The sequence below is a fragment of the Gouania willdenowi genome, chromosome 1, assembly GCF_900634775.1.
Source record: "Gouania willdenowi chromosome 1, fGouWil2.1, whole genome shotgun sequence".
NCBI classification, from domain to species: domain Eukaryota; kingdom Metazoa; phylum Chordata; class Actinopteri; order Blenniiformes; family Gobiesocidae; genus Gouania; species Gouania willdenowi.
In genome coordinates, this window is record NC_041044.1 from 10,025,991 (window position 1) to 10,044,379 (window position 18,389).

The 18,389-nt window shown below is 38.1% G+C and overlaps 1 protein-coding gene across 1 annotated transcript in view; it reads right to left on the reverse strand.

Moving 5' to 3' along the window:
* Positions 1–18,389, reverse strand: part of LOC114463516 (nidogen-1-like) — a 45,658-nt gene that overhangs the window by 5,713 nt on the left and 21,556 nt on the right. The window contains exons 9-17 of the mRNA XM_028447122.1: positions 16,659–16,793; positions 15,948–16,076; positions 15,012–15,155; positions 7,740–7,868; positions 5,364–5,606; positions 5,034–5,206; positions 4,406–4,532; positions 2,496–2,667; positions 577–734 (exon numbers count right to left, since the gene is read on the reverse strand). Of these exons, the coding sequence (XP_028302923.1) occupies positions 577–734; positions 2,496–2,667; positions 4,406–4,532; positions 5,034–5,206; positions 5,364–5,606; positions 7,740–7,868; positions 15,012–15,155; positions 15,948–16,076; positions 16,659–16,793 (1,410 nt within the window). The remainder of the gene's footprint in view (positions 1–576; positions 735–2,495; positions 2,668–4,405; positions 4,533–5,033; positions 5,207–5,363; positions 5,607–7,739; positions 7,869–15,011; positions 15,156–15,947; positions 16,077–16,658; positions 16,794–18,389) is intronic.

Sequence of the window (18,389 nt, forward strand, 5' to 3'; positions counted from 1 at the left end):
ATAACTCAGAAACCAGTTCGATTATAACTTTCAAAACAAGACGAAAGCAGAGATCATATTTTCCCGGTTATTCTGGCACCAAACATGATATACTTTATGCAAAGTTAATGAGATACAGTATATTCCTTAGGAACACTTTTACAGTAAAAACAATTATATGATCTTATTCTAAGAATGTCCTTGATTTCCTTAGAATGAAGAGAGTTAGTGGCAGTATAGAAAAATACATTTAAAACTTTTATCAAAAATTTGTGTCCTTTTAGGATGTTTCATTGCTAATTCTTGGGGAAAAGTAGAGGACAAAGGGAAAAGATTCTGCCATGTGCTTCAAGGAGCAGTGGGGGAAGAACAAACAGTCGTAAATTCCTGTTCTCAGCTTCTTTGTCTTTGTTTGAAAGGGAAAAAGGAGGAAACTGTTTCTGACCAAAGTGGTCAAGAAGTGTGCCGTGGTATCTGTCATAGACATGACCTCCTACAAATGTATCTAAGCACGCAAGAGATTTTGCACTCTTTATTTGAGATCTTAGTTAATCTGCCCCAAAGAGTCCACCAAAGATGTGATTAAGAAAGTCTCACCTGCATCAGCCCAACACAGCTGCTGGTTGTCGGCGTTGTAGGTCAGACCATTGGGAAGACCCAGCTCATCTTTAACTAGAATACTCCGCTCTGTCCCATCCATGTTCGACATCTCAATTTTAGGGCCATCCCTGTTCCAGTCTGCCCAATACAGCCGTCTGAGAACAACCAGACATATATCAACTTAAACAATACAGAAGTCCAGCTTCCTTTCCAATTAATAAAAGTACCACTTTTGTGGTCTTCGTTGTAAATAACCACCTACTACTCCCAATACTAATTATAGGAATTGTATACAACACTGTTCCTCAAGAGTGACAACCTTCATTGTTTAGAAGTCTTTTTTTCTTTAAAACATCCGAAATGAGACCGATGTGGTAGTCGAGACCGGTCTTGGTCTCGAGACCAAATTTTAAAGGTCTCGGTCTCGTCTCGGACTCTGAAGCATTTTGACTTGGTCTTGTCTCGGACTCGGGCTGCCCGGACTCGGGATTTTCCGTCAAGACCGTTCGAGACCAGCACTAATTCCTGCTATTTTTAAACTTTTTTATAATGTGATAACACGGAGAAGAACGGGATAAAATAATCCTTTATTCATTATTTAATCCACCCAGTATAATGACCACAACCTTCCTTAATGTGACTGAGTGACGTGTGTGACACACTCATACGTGTGTGGCTACGGTGTCAGTTTGGACCACGGAGCGCAAGGGAGAAATGAACTAATTACCGGTAAAAATCCCAGTAAAACTCCCAAAAACAATCACCATGAATAAATATTATCTCCCTGGTAAAAATAGTAGCTCTAACAACTGATAAAATGATAAACTGGTGATATTACAGCCTGTGAAGGCTGGATAGGGGACGCACTTACTCTGCTTCTGGCTCCTAGTGCCAGCCGAGCGGTGAAGCCTGTTCCGTTTACCGTGTGTACTGAGGTCCGTGTGTGTTTAATAAGTCCGTGTGTGTCCGTGTGAAAGTCCGCATGTTTATGCCTCTGTCCATCCACTCTTTTCATTATATTCATGTCTTTTAAGGCTTTATTACATAATGTCGGCTGTAGTCCGGACCGCCGCCATCCTGGTTTATGTCGTCACCAGCGCGTCATCGCCGCAGAGTTGCACTAGCACAGAATGACTCAAATAACTGTAAAGAGGTCTTATATTAGTCTATTTTCTTTTTAAAGTGGTGTTTTTTTGTGGCTTTAGACTCCAATTACATTTATGTATATAATATGTTCCCCACAATATAAACAGGTTCAAAATATAACTATTTTTTATAGTTACTGTTTCCACTGTATCCAGAATAATAATAATTCTCAACAAGAACTATTGATTAATTTGTCACATGACTTTTCCAGGGTTTGTTTGTTTTATTTAGTTTCACATCTACCTGCAGCTCTATGTTTTTTAGACTGATGACAACTTGTTTGTAGTTTTATTTCAGAAAGTTTCACTTTTACAGTTACAGCTGGAAACCTTTGTTAATTGAATATCCTAGTTACATTACAGCAACCAAAATAAACTATATCAACTAAGTGAATTCATAAATATGGCCTGTTAAAGGCTTTTTCAAACTAAAAAATTATCTTGTGAAATCTCTGACCTGTTGACCCTAACCCTAACCCTTGGTCTTGGTCTCGGCTTGTCTCGGTCTTGGTCTTGACTCGGTCTCGGCTCCCGAAAGTCTTGGTCTTGTCTTGGTCTCGGTGCATTCTGGTCTCGGGCAAGTCTTGGTCTCGGATAGTGTGGTCTTGAACACTAGTACAACTACAACATATCTTATTACTGTCTTAAGTCCTGCATGTACTTATGTTAAAACAATTTTCTGTCTTTGAACACTGGAATCTTTAATTGCAGGTAATTTGTAGCATAGCAAGGCTTCGACAGAACAATGTTCCATGTTTTTTAATCCCTCACCCGTGTGCTGGGTCGGTGACAATAGGTCGGGGGTTAACTAGATCAGTGTCAAACAGAACTCGACGATGGCTGCCATCCAACTTGGACACCTCAATAGTGTCTCGCATCGAATCAGTCCAGAAGAGGAGACGTGCCACGTGGTCAACAGCAATTCCTTCAGGACTCTGTAGATCTGAGGATAACAAAGCAAACACACCTGTTGAGCACCTTTTAATATCCATGAGAGACACATTTCAGATGCCTCATTTCATATTGATTTTCTGTGACAATGTTGCTAGTAGTGATCTAATTTTGGACACATTTGTACCAATAGTTAAGAAAGTGGGCTTGTAACTGGAGGGTCACATTTTCAAATCCCCTCTGGGACTTTTAGCAAGTCCCTTAAATTTAACTGCTAAAGAAAAATAGATTTTTGATTTCAATGAGACTTTCCTGGTTACTAAAATATACATCAAAAGAATGCAAATTATTTTATAGGTTTTTTCAAACATTTGTACGGAATTAGTAACAACCCCTAAATCTTAGAGGGCTCTCAAACTGTTGATTGGCCATCTAGTCAGGCATTTTGACTTTTAGCATTTACATAATGACATTAGCATCATTGGTTTAGACCATAACAACAAAAATTGTAAATGCATCAACCTTTATGTGTGTACATTTTCAGTCTTTTACACATTTTAAAACCCCAATTTCAATATTAATAGGCATACATTGTTTAAACATCACAACATTTTAAACATTTTTGGGGTGAACCTGCAAATGTCTCAGGCTTCTCTTGACAAAGAAAGTCTCGGCCATGACAACGATTTAGTCGAAACAAGGACAAAAGAAACTCACGCTACATCTTTAAACAGCGGACGGTTGGTCCACAAGGCAATGACAATGCTGAAATGATGCCGATTGACAAACACCAAACACTTTGACACATTTATTAGTAAAGCCTTATGACCTTAGTTTAACCTCTTGATTAGAAGACAACCCTTCAATCACAATAGCTTTTTCATATCAGACATGGAAACATGTAAAAACCTCTTGTTGACACACAAAAACTGTAAACTTTCTGATTTAGTATCACTCCAATATGTGTAATACCTACGGTAGTCTACGGTAGTCTACAACAAGAAAATGTAGCCAGTTTACAATAACTGCTCTGAAATCAAGATATGGCTAAGTTTCATCTGCCCAGTCTTTTTTACAGGTCAAACTTTAGGTTACATGATCGCGTAGTCAGTCCTCAGTGAGAAACTGCTATGTTTTAAGATAGCTTGTGGCTTTAGCTTTGTTTTAATAAAATTTCTCGTGACACTTGTACGATTAATTTTCATGGTATCAATTTGGTTTATGTATACAAGCCATAGTTTTTTTTCTCGTTGCCATAGTGTTGCTAAGGATGCTATTGACATTGAAGAGGAAGGAAGTTGACTCATGGACTGCGTTAAAGCCGTACTGTTTATGTGATTTATTATTATTGTTTCTATTCATTTACATTTGAATATTTTTTCACACCTCAAGCCTTAACTACTGTTTATGTGTTTGAAACTTTGTAATTATGCAACTAAAGTTGTTTTTTGGCCAGAGGAGAAGAAAGTAAAAGAGGTTCCCTTCTACCTTTGGAAAATTGGGTAAAGATTATTTGTAAACTCAGTGCTGAAAATGTGGGGAAATTCATTAAGAGGGGGGGGGAGTTTATTGATTAAGAATATTATCTACAGCAGCTGAAACTTAGTTATCTAACACACAGATGAAAAAAATATTAGGTCAGTATTAGGGCTAAAGACACCTGGACTGGCTGGGAGTTCTTTCCTGTAAAATGTATAAAATATAAAATAGTCTTTGCTTTATAGTTAAACAAAAACACCTTCCTTTAAAGACAAAAGACTCAGAAACTTGGAATGTGATATTTCTCATACCTTTGGTAACCACAGAAATTATTTCTCCTCCTGTGAAACTGGCCTTACTGATGGCCGGTCCAGTGATGTCAGACCAGTAAATCATTTTCTCCACACAGTCATACGTCACTGCGATCACCACACGGTCCTGAGAGCAAACACAGTTTTCAATGAGTCCTTGGTTTGAAAAATTAGAGATTAGGGTAATAAATTCAGAGAGAAGCTGGAAGGCTTTATCAGCTGCATGAATCAGTTGATCATTGCTGCTATACAATGCATAACTTTGGACTTTGTGAGAGAAAAAGAAGGGCTCTGATCCTGAGTGACAATAACGCACTTGTTCACAAATAGTACAAATTCTCAGAGGGCATTGAATTTATTTCCGCCAGCAATATTTGCCTATGCATGCTAGAAAAAAAGAAAATCTGTCTTAACTCAACTAGCTAAATTTCATCAAGAAAGTTTAAGGATTAAGGTTTTAGTTGAATATTCCTAAAATATTATTATTGTGTTGTACATGTTGTTCTTGATTCGGTCAGACTTATCTTACTCTGCCAAACAAGTTTGTCCTAAAAGTGCAGGGCATACACAGAGTGCAGAACATTTTCAGTAGACTAAGAGTAGCATATATATTTATATGGGTTTTTACAGGTATGTGCAGTAAAGGAGCAGCTTCCTCATTCTTCATGCCATAACCATCCAATGGAACATGCTCAATCTTCCCACTCTGAGCAAACAGCAAGTGTGTCCCAGGCGCTACAGGGTTAACATCGGGCCGTGGGGTGGGACCAATAGGCAGTGGAGTTGTTGTCTGATCAATACCTGTAAAAAAAAAGGGGTTTGTGTGTAAGTTAGTTGCTTTTACTAATATAGTGGATGTAAACATTGAGATTCATTTTAACTTAATACCACAAAAGTATAATACAGTACATTCTCTAATAGGGATGTTGCCATATACTGTATTTGATAGCACACTTACACAGAGGAGTGCTACCAGGACCGGTGCGGGTGTTGGGGATCTCCTGACCAACGGCATTTACACACCAGCACTGCCCGATGCTGGTGTAGCACTGCGTTGGCTCATAAGCTCCATGCTCATTGCACTGGGGAACAAATGTGCCAACAGCTGGACGAGGACGGAAGAAAGTGAACAGGCCAGTGCCAGGAGAAGCAGTGGCTTGGGCGCTCTCTCTGTCTAGCTCACATTGGGTTTTTTCATTCACTGAAAAAAAAATAGAATGTACAATGACACAAGACTGTTTTTTCATGAGTGGACTACAGGAATGTTTGTTTAGCATTCACAAATTTACCAGTTCAAGACGGAATAAAACCATATATAGCCTACACAATATTTTATCTGTGCCGTCCCCTCCTTGTCCTGGGAGGGCAGTGAGTGCTATATCTGGGAGGTAACCAGCAGTGCGCACCCCGAGGTGAGTGTGTCACCTCCACATGCTCGTTCACTGAAGCACTGATGAAGCTCAGACTTCTGTCCATGCTGGTCAGATAGTTGTCCAACTATTATCATACTATGTACAACAGTTTGATCATGCTCTAATCGTAAATAAGAAGTGAAACAAGCTGTTATCTATGCAGAGGTTAGTGAAATGCACTTTAGCCGAACCGGTTTGAACACATACAGTATTTAGAAATGATGCTTGGCTTCAGGTCGGGGTCTGTCACATCAATGCAATAAGGCATTGAACATTTTCAATTTAAAAGAGCTTATTAAGTAGGAAGCCAATGGTTCTGTTTCACTGGGTGTAAACAACATCTCTGTCTCCTCTGTAATAAAGCAGGACACTCTGCGGGTTTGCAGACACTTGTCAAAGTCCACCTTGCATTATTTCCCTCAAACCTGCAGCACATCACATTTGTGAGGGCTTTGAACTCACAGTTACCATATTGATGACAGATGATGATGATGACTGATGCGCTCATCATTATTGAATGCAGGAATGTATAAAGTTCATGAAATCGTCTTTCCACATAAACAAATGTGAGACCAATTTAGTAAGGTGTGCATGTGTCGATTTTCTCGCTTCCCTTTTCATATAGGAAACTGGTATACTAATACAGTTCCACCTACCTTCTTATAATATACAAAAATATCAGCTATACATCCTATCTGGTGGACATGGCAGCCCTTCAAAATCGGAAAAACGTTTGTCTCGGTTTCGGGCTTTAACATGTTTGGGCCTTCAGTAAACAACTTTGCATGCGTATGTCTCAGCTCCCTGTAATTTGATCAGCTTTGAGCTATGCACATAGACCGTTCAAATCACTAATTATTAGTCAGACATATGCAATGATTCTTGGATGATAGTCTTTTGAAATAAAAAGAAAAACAAACTTTTTTTTAACTATTTTCGTTGGCCCATAAATGCATGTGGGAATGTAAGAAAAAAATATGACCTCTGTTTTAATGTCATTTATTCCTTTTTATGTTTTTTAGTAGTGCACAAATGCAAAGATAGAGCAGGCATTCAAATAAACTGGTTATTACAGTAGTAATACAACATAACCAAGTAGAATTCCTTTTTAGTACCTCAACAATGCTATAACCAACCCCCGATTACTGTGCACTTGTTCAATGAGATACATTTTTGTGTCTAAAATCTAGATTTTAGTTTGTAGCAGTGGCAGATAAACATATGTGAGCTGTACAGAGAAGTGCAGTTTAAAGACAAGTAGTATAGCTCCTAATCTCTGCGGGTCATATTCAGGGGGCACAGTGACATCTCTGAGGCTCAGTTCCTTTCAAATTTATCCTCAAAGCTGTTTATCTGCCAAATGAAGGTAGCCATAACAGTCATGTCTTATCTGTCAGCAAGGTGTACTCACAGCACCATGTCTGTTCCCGACAGTCAGATAAAAAGAAAGAGGACACATGGCGATCAAAGGCCCAACTTTTGAGATGAAAGGAAACTAAAGTGCTCTGGATTTTCAACAAACAGCTAATTTGGTAGAATATATTTAGTTACTATAACATGAATATCCAATTTAATTATTTACAATCAAGTTTTACGTCCGATATTTATGGTGCACTCACACCATACTAAACCTACAATGTAGGTCCTGTGTGAGGTCAGACTGCCCTTATACCATTTTCTGTTAGAAAGAGAAACAGACTGGGTGCATAAGCATTGTAAATCTACATGATGGTTTAATAATAGTCATGTTACTGCCTGAAAACCCCTTTCCAAGACACAGCCAACTTGCTTTGATAGAGCACAGTGTACAGTCTGTTCCTTTTAATGCTGATCAAATTTCACTCTTCCAGTTCAAAGAAAAAAATCAGACAAATTGTTCAATGAATATTCAGAAAGCAGTGAAGTGTGATTATGCTTCATACCTGAGGATGTAGAGCTGCACTGGAAACCATCTCCATGAAAACCAGGGTGACACTGGCAGGTAAATGATCCCTGTGTGTTGATGCAGTCAGCCTCATGGTGGCATCTATCCTGCTGACACTCGTCTACATCTGAAAACATACAATATATAATAGCTTAAAGCTAAGAGTCCTGCAACAGATAAGCTGACCCCTAGAATTGGTTAATTTACCTCAAGTTTCACTGGCACAATGTTATTACTATTTATCAGAATGCTTCACCCACAAATGGTACAATAGGATACCCAGTTTCTTTGGGTTTCACAGTGCTTATTTATTGTAGACCGTTCAGAACACAAAATGAAACTGTCTAAAAAGCCAAAACTGGCAGAAAACATTGAAATTGTCCAAGCTCTCATAAAAAAGCCCAACACACCTCTAAAAAAAAAAAAAAAAAAAAAAATTAAAAACAGAAGTTGATTTTTAAAGCAGATTAAATCATCAAGGTTACAATTGTTGAATTGACAAAGCCAAGGAGACTATTTGTAGGTGTTGCTGACCAGAATGCCGTTAAGAGCCAGAATTGAATCACAGAATTACTACGAGTGCAACAAAAAACATTCATATCTATATCTAAACTGATTTGATTTATATTTCAACATCTTTAAAAAGAGTCTGCAAATCATTCGTCGCCATGATCTCCGTTTTCACTGCTACGCCGACGACATCCCATTATAAATCTCCACCAAATCTTTCACCCCTGAAACCCACTCCACACTGTCAAACTGTCTCTGTGACATCAAAGCATGGCTCATTCTCAACAGGGACAAATCTGACATACTCCTTATTGGTCCAAACTCCCTCAGACTTTCACCCCACCATTGATAACTGTGTCCTGGTATCATCTTTGACAATAACCAATGGTCGGTAGCAACGGGTTACAATTACTCCGTTACATGTACTTGAGTATCTTTTTAAAAAATTGAATAGTTATTTTGCAGAATACTTTTACTTGAGTAAGTTTGTGACAATATATGTACTTTTACTCGGTTACTTTGGGCCACATGCATGTCATTACATACATTTTTCTATAAATAAATTCAGAAGAGCTCAGACGCAGCTCTGTAGCTCTGGGCTGACAGAGACATCATTAGCCAATCACAATAGCAGCACCACAGCAGGACGAAGGTTTGACCCAGCCCCGCCACAGCGTCTCTCCCAAAATATGTGCAAGCACATCCACACATTCAGACCCCGTTTGCCTTTCAAACATCATATAATGCACTTCCTACTTTGTCAGCCCAAAACGGTGGAAATCTCAACTTTTAAGAATTCCATTTCAAATCTCAGAAAGCGTGATAAGTAGGATGAAATGTTACTTATGATAGCAGCACTAACTCGCTAATGAGTGAGTGAGTGAGTTAAAGGTCCAGTAATATGCTATTTTTCACTCATCTCCAATTGTTCTAAGAACCCCAACAACATAGTATTTGAGATTTATATTCCAGAGTTTTAGCCCTCTAAAAAGTCACTTTCATGACACCTCTAAAAACAGGCTGTTTTGGGGCCTTCATGCATAAGCATGAGTAGGCATTTTTGTAGACTTCATGCCTCGCTCTTGGAGAGAGACATCACCATAGTGATTTTCTTTTGATATCCACACACTCTTGTTATTATTTTTCAGCCAAAAAAATGCAAATTACAGTAAAACACATGCTTATTTAAGCGGCTATTGTGATTGTGAGTCCAACAAACGCTGCTTTAGGCAATCACTTCCCTGGTTTAATACTTTGTTTAGTCTAAAGTAAAACTTAGACCTATTTCCTCTTTTTAAGAGGTGGCACCCAGTAATTCGTTGAGCTAATATTAATAATCAAAATTAATATTCTCATTCATATAACCCATTGTTAACTACCCTTATCCTCCTACACAGAGTAGGCACCGGTATCGGATAAAACCATGCCGATACCAACCCTATATTCGCTGCAGGTTAACACAACGAGTACTGCTGCACAAGCCACCTCTGTTGGCCTTTTGTGTCACCGGGTTAACTATATAGCACTTTTCAGTGGGTGTAGCAGGCCCAGTTTTAATACAACGTAGGGGATACATATATCATTTGAAACTACGAACTTAAGGATTAAACACATATCAAGCATATCATCAAGGGGATGAAGTAACGCTCCAAAGTTGGGATAAGTTACTGTGTCTTGCCTTGAAATTGATGTTAAGGAGGATATTTTAGAACTAGTGTGTTCAAGCACACAGGTTGGGAAGGTTCAGGTATTTAAATATGTATGTATATACACACCAGCGTTTTTCAACTTTGGAGTCATGACCCAATGTGGGGTCGCCTAGGTAATAGTAAAATAAATTAAAATTACTGATTAAAATTATATATTTTTTATATTTTTAAATTGTTTTTATTTATTTATATTTATCCATTTTGAAAAATAAAAAAACAATACAATACATCATATTACAGTGCAGGAAGAGGCAGAAAGCTCAAAGAGCTCAACTATTTATTATCAGTTCTCAAATTAAATCACTACATACAATCTCAAACAACTGTATTCTATTTGACTTTCTCTAATATAAATATAGTTATAATAAAATGCAATATAAAAAAATCACTGAGTCGGCACATATTGTCACTTTGTGCACTAATCCTCACTACTTTGTATTTGTAACACAGTAAAACAAATATGATGAAAAAACTAATTTTAGAAGAAAAAAAAAGTATCTGAGGTCGCCGGAAATCAGCCCTGATATACACACTTTATTATGTAGATTATGTTTTTTCATGCAGGCTTCTATTTTAATGAATGTATCCAAGCCGCTCATTCAGGGAGTGAATAAATTGCACCTGAAGTTGCTCACTACATTTTTACTCTTACTCAAGTACTTATTTTTACGAGAACTTTGAATTCTATTTGAGTAATTATATTATGAAGTAACAGTACTTTTGAGTACTATTGTTGTTTACTCTAACCACCACTGATAATCCAAACCAATCCAATTTATTTATAAAGCACTAATAAAAACAACATAGTTGACCAAAGTGCTGTACAACAAGGCAATATAAAAAATACAATTATATACAGTACAGTGGCACCAAAAAATACAACTGGAACAGTAAAAGTCACCTTCAACACTGGTTAAACGCCAAAGATAACATGCATGTTTTAAGGTGTGATTTAAAAATAGGAAGGGAGTTGGCCTGTTGAATGTATAGAGGCAGCTCATTCCACAGGGACCAACAACAGAAAACACTCGTCTCCTCTAAGTTTGCAATGAGTCTGAGGAACCATAAGCAACGCTTGATCAGCTGACCTGAGTGACATGAGCAGGTCGGACAGATAAAGCAAGGCCATTGAGGCATTCAGAGACAGATAACAGAATTTTAAAATCAATTCTGTATTGGACTGGGAGCCAGTGAAGGGAAGACAGAACAGGTGAAACATGATCACGTTTTTGAGATTCAGTTAGAAGGTGCGCTGCAGCGTTCTGAACCAGCTGCAGGTACGTGAGCGAGGACTGTGATGCCGGTGTACAGGGCGTTACAATAGTCCAGCCGTGCATGGATCAATATTTCAAAATGATGCCTTGAAAATAAGTGAGCACTTTATCTTTGCTTGTTGCCTCAAATGGAAAAAACTTGCCTTCACCACAGCACTAATTTGTTTGTCAAACTTAATATTTTGATCCATTTTCACTCCAAGATTTGAAACTGTGGGCTTAACAAACTGTGACAACGATCCTAAGTTTACCAAGGTGGCACTACCAGAATTGCTTGGCCCAAATAGAGGAACTTCAGTCTTTCTATCATTGAAATGCAAAACGTTAGCAGACATCCAGGATTTGATTTCATCAATGCATTCCAAAAGTTAAGTGGCACTGAATACATTCTCATGCATAACGGGCACATATATTACATCTACAGAGAACAGATCCTAGCGGTAGCAGATCGATAGACCCTTGCGGTACGCCATACGGCAGGGGGGCTGTAGAGGAAACAGTCCCCAACTTTGACACCAAAACTCTGTTAGGTAGGATCGGAACCATTCCAGAGCACATCGCTGAATGCCGACCAAATTTTCAAGATGACACAGGACAACACAGCACCAAGGCCACAGTGTGGCCAGAATCAGCACACAATAAAATATCATTAAAAAAAAACCTTAAAAAAGCAGACTCAGTACTGTGGAGGTTCTTAAAACCAGACTGAAAACGGGATCTCATGCTCATCCAAATATGTTTTCAGGTGATTGAAAACAGTTTTCTCCCAAATTTCGGACAACAATGGGAGCTTGGAAATGGGATGAAAATTAGGAGATCTTTAGGATTAAGGCCAGGCTTTCTAGTTAATGGCTGAACGCTAGCATGTTTGAAACTTGCAGGCACGGCACCATTCACCAAGCATCCTTAAACACCAGGGGTGGAAAGAGTACAGAAAAAATCTACTCAAGTAAAAGTACTGTTACTTTGATGAAATTTTACTTAAAGTAAAGTTACTGGTATAAAAAGTAAAAAGTAGCTCACTTAAAATGTACTCAGAGTAAACATTACTTAGTTACTTTTTTTTGGGGGGGGGCATCTCTCCCACGCAATAAAAAAATAAAAAGACGTGTATAAAGATCAAACTAGGTTTTTTTATTATTATAATTTATTAGAGAACACCATTTCAAAATAACGTGCATGAGGACAAAACATGGCGTGGCTAACCTTGATAAATAAAATAAAATAGATGTCAAGGATGTCAATTTGATGAGATAAGTGCTTTTGTCAATCCATCCAATGTGTCAGAGCATCCAATAAATCACCTCTGAAAGCAAGAAATGTGTAAAGTATGTTATATAAAGTCAATAAAACATTCTAGGTGGAATGAGCCGAAGGAGGAAAAAATTATACTGATGCCCCAAGCTTTGATGTAAATTTTCTATGTTCATAACAGGGGACGGGACTTGGATAAGCAAACTGCTTCTCTCGTCTGCTTTTTCGGCATGGACAAAACAAGAAAAAAAAAGGGAATAACAAAACTTCTGTGAATGCAACCATGTCGGAAATAAACTGAATAAATAAATAAATAAATAAATGTGCGCGCGCCTACAAATACGATTTTATATTAATGATAATAATAGTAAATAAAATCACATGATCATTGCGCAAAACTGCTGATCAATTGGCTACAACACCTGTAGCTGTTATAAAAAGAAACACACACACAATGCGTAAAGACGCACAGGCACTGCTGGAGGACGAGGGGCACGGGAGACCAGAGTCGGTGCCAGGCAGTATTAATTGAGGGCATTAAAAAAAACTTTGAGGGGCACAAAAATGCTCCACTCTGAGTCGCACATCACATATATGCTATATAAACACAGCCACAAAAACAAAGTGTACCTCTGACCAAGCGGTCGCTAGAAACACGGGCATCAGCAGACTCTGCTCCTACCGACCGCAGACGTAGGTTTAAAATCCACTTTTTACGGCGTTGTTCTGTGAGCTTTTTACATTTCTCACCTTGTGTCTATAAAATCTATTTTCCTTTTCTCGGTTAGAATGATTGGAGCGGCTGTAAACTCCACAAAACATGGCCATTTTGATGATTTCAGACGACAGATTCTCAAGATTCCTGCTCTCCTGAATTTAGTGCCCTCGCTTTGTCACTTTGCAGCAATGTGAGTGATGTCACGTGAATCAACAGAGCAGACCATAGACACATTCTATTGGCTGATCCTAACAACAGCCCTAGGGTACGTTCAATAGCACAAATGTAGCAGACACCCCCGTCCGTGTGCAGGATTTATTTTATATCACATCTTTGAACAGGCGAAGGAAATGGGATCAAAGGGTGAATCACCGGGCTTCATTTGAATGACAACCTTTTCCAAATAAGAGTGTCAGGGTCAAACTGACAGAATGAGGCTGTGCATGTGACAAAGTCAGATACGCCAGCAGATGAAGGGCTGATAAAGGTCCTAGTGGTCACAACCTTATTTATGAAAAAGTTCAAGAAGTGTTCACACACTGCTGGTGTCGCTTCGAGGTTATTGGACTGAGGAACATTAAAGGGGACACATCATGGTTTTGAATCCTTCCTTTTTACATATAAATCATACAGTTGTGGTCTATATAAAGCGGAACTGCACTGCTTGGGTCTGAATTCCTCATTATTATAGCTCCACAGGCCCCTTTTCTACCCCTTTTCTGATGTGCTTCTGAGAGCAACTCGTTTTGGTGCTGTCTCTTTAAATGCAAATGAGACACTTCATACCCCGCCCCCTCTCGGTTTAACTCCACCCTGCTCGGCCATTTTTGTAGTTTGGTAGAAGAGATATGGCTATGTAGCGGCGCAGAAAAAGTTTATTCACACGTTATTTACACAATATCAATAACGGAAGACTTGTCCATCCAGCTTTACATGTTCCGAGCCAGAGTCGGACCCGGCGGAGCGAGACGAAAATGAAGATGATGAACCTGCAGAACCCTAACAAGCACCGAGCTAACGCTAGCGCCAAGCTAACATCACGAAATGCATTTTAATACAGTCTTTTCGGAGAAAAAAAACGGCAAAATGAAATGACTAATGAAAACTTTAGACTTAAATTAAATCACGTAGGCCATATCATCAAGGATCTAAAACGAGCACACAGCGCTAATATATGAAGTCTGAAGACGGTGCAACTGCTTATTTACAGCTTACCGAAGTGCTCTGTTTGTCGTCTCCAAAGATAGAAGGAATTGAACCCTCAATAAGACAAAGTCTTTCAGCAAATCCTTCTTTATACTGGTGGAGGTTGCTGAAGCAGTCATCCTTGAAGTGCTTCGCGCACACAAAAATGACCTTACCCACAAATGTGGGTACATTTTTATAAAAAATAAAACCCAACCAGGCACTTCAAAAAGGTTCTGATGCTGGGAGACGGTGTAATGAAGCGTGTGGGTTACTACATCCAACAACCGAACATTTTGACTTGTCCTCTCGTAACTTCGGCATCCTTGAGCGTGGACTACAAAATCACAGCGAGAAATAAAAATGGCGGATTGCTCGAAGTGTTGGACCTGGAGTCGATGTCCTAATTTGGCAGTTCCGCTGCAAATAATGTGACGAAATAGTTCAAAAAATATGAGCAAAACAGAATATAAAGATATCTACGGAGCACCTGAAGAGACTAACTTGATTTTTTTTCTGTACTTCTAAACACTCTAAATATACAACAAAATGCATTTAAGGGCTAAAAAAGTGGATTTAGCATGATATGTCCCCTTTAAGAGTAATCTCTGTTCACTTACCTTGGCATAGCCGGCCATCACCCACAAATCCCTGTCGGCAGTAGCAGACGTAGTCCGAGCCACCAGTGTAGCTGCACACAGCTCTCTCTGGAATATCACAGTCATGACTTTCACCCTGGCAGTGATCCACAGGACGGTTCTCCTCTGTAAAACACCACACGTTAGCTAGCTCCTGAATGTCAACATGTTTAGCAAAACTTTGCTGAAAGAAGTCGAATTTTTGCAGACAGCATCTTACATGTTACTATAGGTTATTTGAACAACCCAAATAGTAATGAAAAAGCTTTTGAAAATAGATGAACCTACAATGACTTGTTAAATTGTTTTGTATTCCGAGAAGAGATTGATGAAACCTAATCGTTTTTCAAAAAATCCTTTGTTCTTGTGCTGCTGCTTCAAAGCCTGAAGCAAAAACTTGTCTGTTATAAAAATAAAATAAAAAAAGTGTGAAAAACATATCCAGTCTTTACTTACCTGATAGAACTCAACATCTAATTTTCAAGTCTGCTTTTAGCTGGTCAACACTTTTTGAAAGTCATCACTGGTATCATAAATAACAGGAACATATGCTTTTGCTTATGTGTAATATAAATAGTACAGCTAGATTTATTTTGTGATTTAAACAATATTGCTTTTTTGTTCATTTATACATGTAATAGGTTTCATGTCAGTCTATGTTTGGTTTACATTATATAATATTGCCTACTCATTACTCTCTACTTTTAACCATCTTCATTTAAACTATCTCGGCAACAAACGCCATCAGTGTATAACTTTCTATCTCGCTAAGAGTAAACAAAACCTAAATTGTTTGGGTCTCTTGGAGACTTTGGGATCTTTATGAGAAGCAAGAGTTTCTTGGATCACACTCACAGGAAGCATACATTCCACCCACACAGCTGTAAACACAGATGGATGCATAGAATGTAACCCTACCAATGCAAGTTCTCCCATCACTGCTGAACGTGAAGCCTGTGGCGCACTCACAGCGGAATGTTCCGGGATGATTAGTGCAGACAGCATTTGGTCCACACACATAAGGAGTCTCCTGGCACTCATCCACATCTGCAAACATTGTAATATATTGAGAAAATAACGCTACTAAAAACAACAGCACCCTGAGGAGAGCATGTTTTACTTTGATTGCTCTCATATGGTATTCTATAATATATCTCTGGTAATAAGGTTTTTTTGTTACATTGTTTATAATGGTAAATAATAAAATTGTAGATTTTCATTAGTCTAAATTTGTAAAACTTTTACTTGTTTGCCAGGCTAGAAATGACCATCAAATTTTTTAATCAGTTACATTGTGAAGTGAATTGAGTTGCTGAGGTTGGAATATGAAATATCATCCATTTCCCAACCAGCTTCCTCCTTTTCAAAGTCTCGGGGTGGATATTAAAATAATATCTATTTAATGGAATTGTTCACAAAAGATACGTATTTTCTAAGGTCCCCACAGTTTGAAAACAAACATTCTCTTCAAACTCTCTGCACCTAATAGATTGTGGTGACCTTCAGCCAAAAAAAGAAAAGGCCCTGCAAAAGCACTTGAAAAAAAACACGCTTCTACAAACATCACAAATAAATAGTTAAAAGCTTTCAGCTTTACTTTTGACACTTTTTAGACTGTTTAAAAATTACCATGGCAGTAGTTTCCATCCCCAGTAAAACCAATTGAACATTCACATGTGAAATGGAAGCCTTCGCCTGGTCGGCACACAGCACTGTTGTCACAGCCATGGCGGCCAGTGAAGCATGGATTTTGCTCTGGAAGGCCTGAAAGAAACAACCATCTCAGACTCTAAGACTCTGCATGTAAAGAACAACAACAAGTAATGATTCCACATCTGTTCAGAAAATATGACCACTGACTACTTTAGATAGGTGCAGTGAGCTCCTAAAAGTCAGATATATTATCAGAATCAGAATCAGAATCAGAATCAACTTTATTGGCCAAGGGTGTATGAATACAGACGAGGAATTTCTTTTGGTGACGTGTGCTCTCTCAGGTAGTGTAACATTAAATAATAACAATCAACTAGAATAAAGAAAAATTAAATAAAATAAAGAAAAATAAATAAAAAAAGAAGTATAAACATAAATATAAGAGTAGTTAGACTAATATGTGCAAACTAAATAAAAATAACAAGATAATAATTATATCATAATTGGATTTATTAAAGGTAATTTGCAATCAATATAACCCAGAAAACCAAAGGACAAAGATCAGTATTTAACATTAAGAAAGCATGGAAGACCAAAAACTACACACATGGCTGAAAAAATATGGGAAGTACAACCTTGTGCTGTATTTGGCTACTTTTACATGTTTCCAAAGTCATTATTAAAATATATTAAATTCACTAAAGCTGGTGTAAAATAAAGTAGAATTCATAATCAGAAGCCTCATACTGCTTTGCTGGTTAATGATGTTGGCGATTGCAAACGAAACGTGATTTACGGTAGAAATGAAATCCTATACAGGTGCCTCATTTATAAAGCAATGCGTAAGATCCATACTAAAAGGTCAAGGTTAGGGGTTAGGGTAACAAAGGGTTAGGATTTGGGTAACGAACGACACTTAACGACAACCCTCCTGACACCTTATTTATGCTAGTGACAGGTGTCATGTCCTAATAATGACAGCGTAATGTCACCTTATGTATAAAACTTCAAATAAAGTGTCATTAATAACAATAAATTAGGACAAAATGTATCGGCACCCCTGTTTATTTGAAGAATCGCAGTCAAATTCACAACCCAGATGTGATTCAGTTGAAACTTTGTGGGGTAATCGAGGAAGTCAAAATTCATGAAGCATCAATTACAAACCAAGATATGAAGATTTGAAAATTAGCTAATGATAAGAGATAGGGATTTTTAAATGTTCAAACTGATGATGTCATCAACAGTGACTTCATCGGCAGTGTTCTATTCTATGCTTATGCTTATGCTAATGCTAATGTTAAGCTAATGCAGTGCAACGCTGTCTGTACACGATAACTTGAAAAGTTATGAATGGATTTTGATGAAATTTTCAGGAAATGTTGATAATGGATGGGTCAAGGAACAGCTGATTACATTTTGGTGATGTTCTGGCTACCAAAAGAAAATATATAGATATAGATCCCATTAATTTTCCCATCCACACTGTGGAACTCCTGTTAACGTCAATATGAATAGATACCTCTGACCATACCTGTCAAGTATCCCGTTTCGGCTGTGAAACTCCCGTTTTTTACCCCTCTTTCCCGCCATCGTCCCGTATTATTATTTTCCCGTAAACATCCCGTATTTTTATGTAATAATAATTAAAAGATGCCTTACAAAACTGAACGCCGTCACTAGCCTCGCAAGAACTGCCACCCAGGC